At 47.5% G+C, this 2524-nt stretch overlaps 1 protein-coding gene across 1 annotated transcript in view; it reads right to left on the minus strand.

The window, feature by feature from the left end:
• Positions 1-561: 561 nt before the first annotated feature.
• LOC130586952 (nuclear receptor subfamily 4 group A member 2) overlaps positions 562-2524 on the minus strand; it is a gene marked incomplete at its 5' end in the record, with an annotated part of 5770 nt that continues 3807 nt past the window's right edge. Inside the window, 2 exons of the mRNA XM_057387888.1 lie at positions 562-2103; positions 2193-2371. Coding sequence (XP_057243871.1) covers positions 1847-2103; positions 2193-2371 — 436 coding nt within the window. The remainder of the gene's footprint in view (positions 2104-2192; positions 2372-2524) is intronic.

Below are 2524 nucleotides of genomic sequence, written 5' to 3' on the forward strand. Positions count from 1 at the left end.
GGGGCTCCGAGAATGATGTGCGGACCCGCGGGCGTGGTGTCGGTACCGCGGGGCTCGGACCGGCGCCCCCGACCCCAAACTTCGCTGGACCCCCGAAGCTTTGGGGAGCCGCGCACCCGGTACCCCTCACCCCGCTTTGCTGCGAGCAGCCCCTCCTGACCCCCAACCCCGCCGCGGAAGCAGGTTTGGGAATGAAATTCCTTAATGAAAGGGGTTTTCCTGAGGAATTCGCCCCCCCCGCCGAAGGGATGCGCCTGAACAAACGCCGGCGCGGGAGGAGGGACAGAGGGATGGACGGCTCGGGATGCGGGGTGCGGATGCGGCGSGGACCGACCGTGCTAAAACCTGGGAAAGGACCAACCTCCGAGCCGCGGGCTTCCCTCCTCTTCCTCCCGCGGGGCCGGCGGCACCGAACGGGAGCGGCCGCGGCCATCGCCGCTCCGGGATCGCCGCACGGACCGAGGCTTTTGTCCCCCGGCTGCGGCGGGGGCTGGCGGAGGAGCTTCGCACTTCGGCAGAAAGGAGACGAAATTCGATTCGTTTACATGTTTTATTGTTGTAAACATTAAAATTGTCTTTCTCAAAGAAAGAGTTCTCGGGAGAAAAAATAATAATAATAATAATAATCATAATAATAATAATAATAATAATCCGCGTTTCTAACTGTCGTACACCATATTAAAAAAAGGCAGCGACTTTCCCGTGTGCCAAACCGGGGTATACCAAGAAAAATACTACAGAATATGGCAATATTAAAAATATTACTCGAACATAAAATAATATATTAACCGACAATTTTTAGACATAAAAAAAAAACCAAACAGAACAAAACAAACCCAAAATTCAAAGTGCTCAGTAATTTCCAGGGAGTTATGTATAGTATAAGCACTCTGGAAACAGTCAAAAGCTGCTGCATGCAAGATCTGTTTAGCTTTAGACAACAAAATAATCAAGATATAAACTTCTTCTTTAATCAACATCAACAGTACATACAACACTTACAAACAAGGGGTGTCGGGCGGTGTTTACAAACACTATGTGTCCCTTTGGGGGGGAATTCCGGGGGTAACACTTGTGCCCACCTATTTTACAATTGAGAAAATGTTTGAAGCTTAGATAACTACCAGTCTTTATAAAAGCTACCAGACTACATAGTGTCTGAAATACTATTTATAGAATATAGACATTACTGAAATAGCAAGTGCCTATAACATTGTCACCCTGGAATCGTCATGCTTCCCTGGTATGGACAGATTGGGTTTTCTTTTTTTTTTTTAGTTCTCCTTTTCTTTTTTTAAATTTTAATTTTTTTTTCTCCAAATACATTTAGCTTTTATTTTTAATTTTTTTTWAATTGTTTTCCATGTTTCATCATAAATAGGCACAGAATAATTTTTTTTTAAAAAGCCAAACTTGCATCTGATAAATTTACAAGCCTTTGCCTTCGTTAATGCCACGCCACCCACACAACGTTTGGGGGTTTGGGTATATTACAGCTTTCTTTTACAGCAGAAAACTTTAGTCTTTAGGAGGGTGAGACTTGTGGGTCACCTCAACGCTCGGTGTTTTCACCGCGTGAGTCTGAGCCAGGCAGGCTTGTCTTTCCAACCAGAAGTCCTTAATAATAAATTCATTTAGAAGCCGATAAGAAAAAGTTTATACCATGGTATTTGTGTAGTCCATGAGCTGCATCCATGATGCCCCAGAGCCAAAATGCCCATCGCGTTCTGCCTGCAGGGGTTTGGGTGGGAGCTGGCACCCAGGGGTGCTGCTCTGGGCCCAGACCAGCTCCCCTTCAGGCAGCTGSAGCTTCTCCTCGGGTCAGTGGAAGCACACGGGAAGAGTCTTAAAAAGGTAAAGTGTCCAGRAAAAGTTTGTCAATTATTGCTGGCGGTGGCACCAAATCTTCCAGTTTCAGGTAGAAAATGCGCTGCAGCCCCTGTGTGCAAAGCGTGCGGAGTTCGGGGAGCTTCCCCAAGAGTTTGGACAAATAGTTGGGGCGATTGAGCCCCCCGTTATTGAAAGTCACATGGTCTTTGAGACAATTTACAATCTTGTTCTGAAGCTCTTCCACCCTCTTGGGTTCCTTAAGCCCGTGCCTCTCTGCAAAGAGAAGGGTGGGGGATGTTACGGATCTGACACGGAGAAAGGCGGGCAGGGGACGGGAACGGGGYGGGAAGGGGGACACTGACCTGTCACCATGGCCAGGGCAGCGATGCAAGAGAAGGCAGAGATGTCGATGTTCATGTTTTGCAAGTTGGAGGAAAATTCCACAATGGAATCGATCCACTCCCCAAAGCCACGGACGCACTGCAACCGGTGCAGGACCACCCCGTTGCAGAAAATCAGCTTTCCCTCCACGGGGTTGGACCTGGAAGGAAGGGGACAACCCCAAAATGAACTGATGGATGAATGAGAGAGGGAGGAAAATTAGACAGAAAGAGAAAAAGGAAGAAATTAAAGAGAAGGACAGGAGATAAGAGAAAGACAGAATGGGTGAAAGGAAGAAAGTGAGAAAGATAAG

Source organism: Malurus melanocephalus, unplaced genomic scaffold (genome assembly GCF_030028575.1).
Source record: "Malurus melanocephalus ecotype Western Australia unplaced genomic scaffold, MMel_1.1 scaffold_1420, whole genome shotgun sequence".
In the NCBI taxonomy this organism is placed as follows: domain Eukaryota; kingdom Metazoa; phylum Chordata; class Aves; order Passeriformes; family Maluridae; genus Malurus; species Malurus melanocephalus.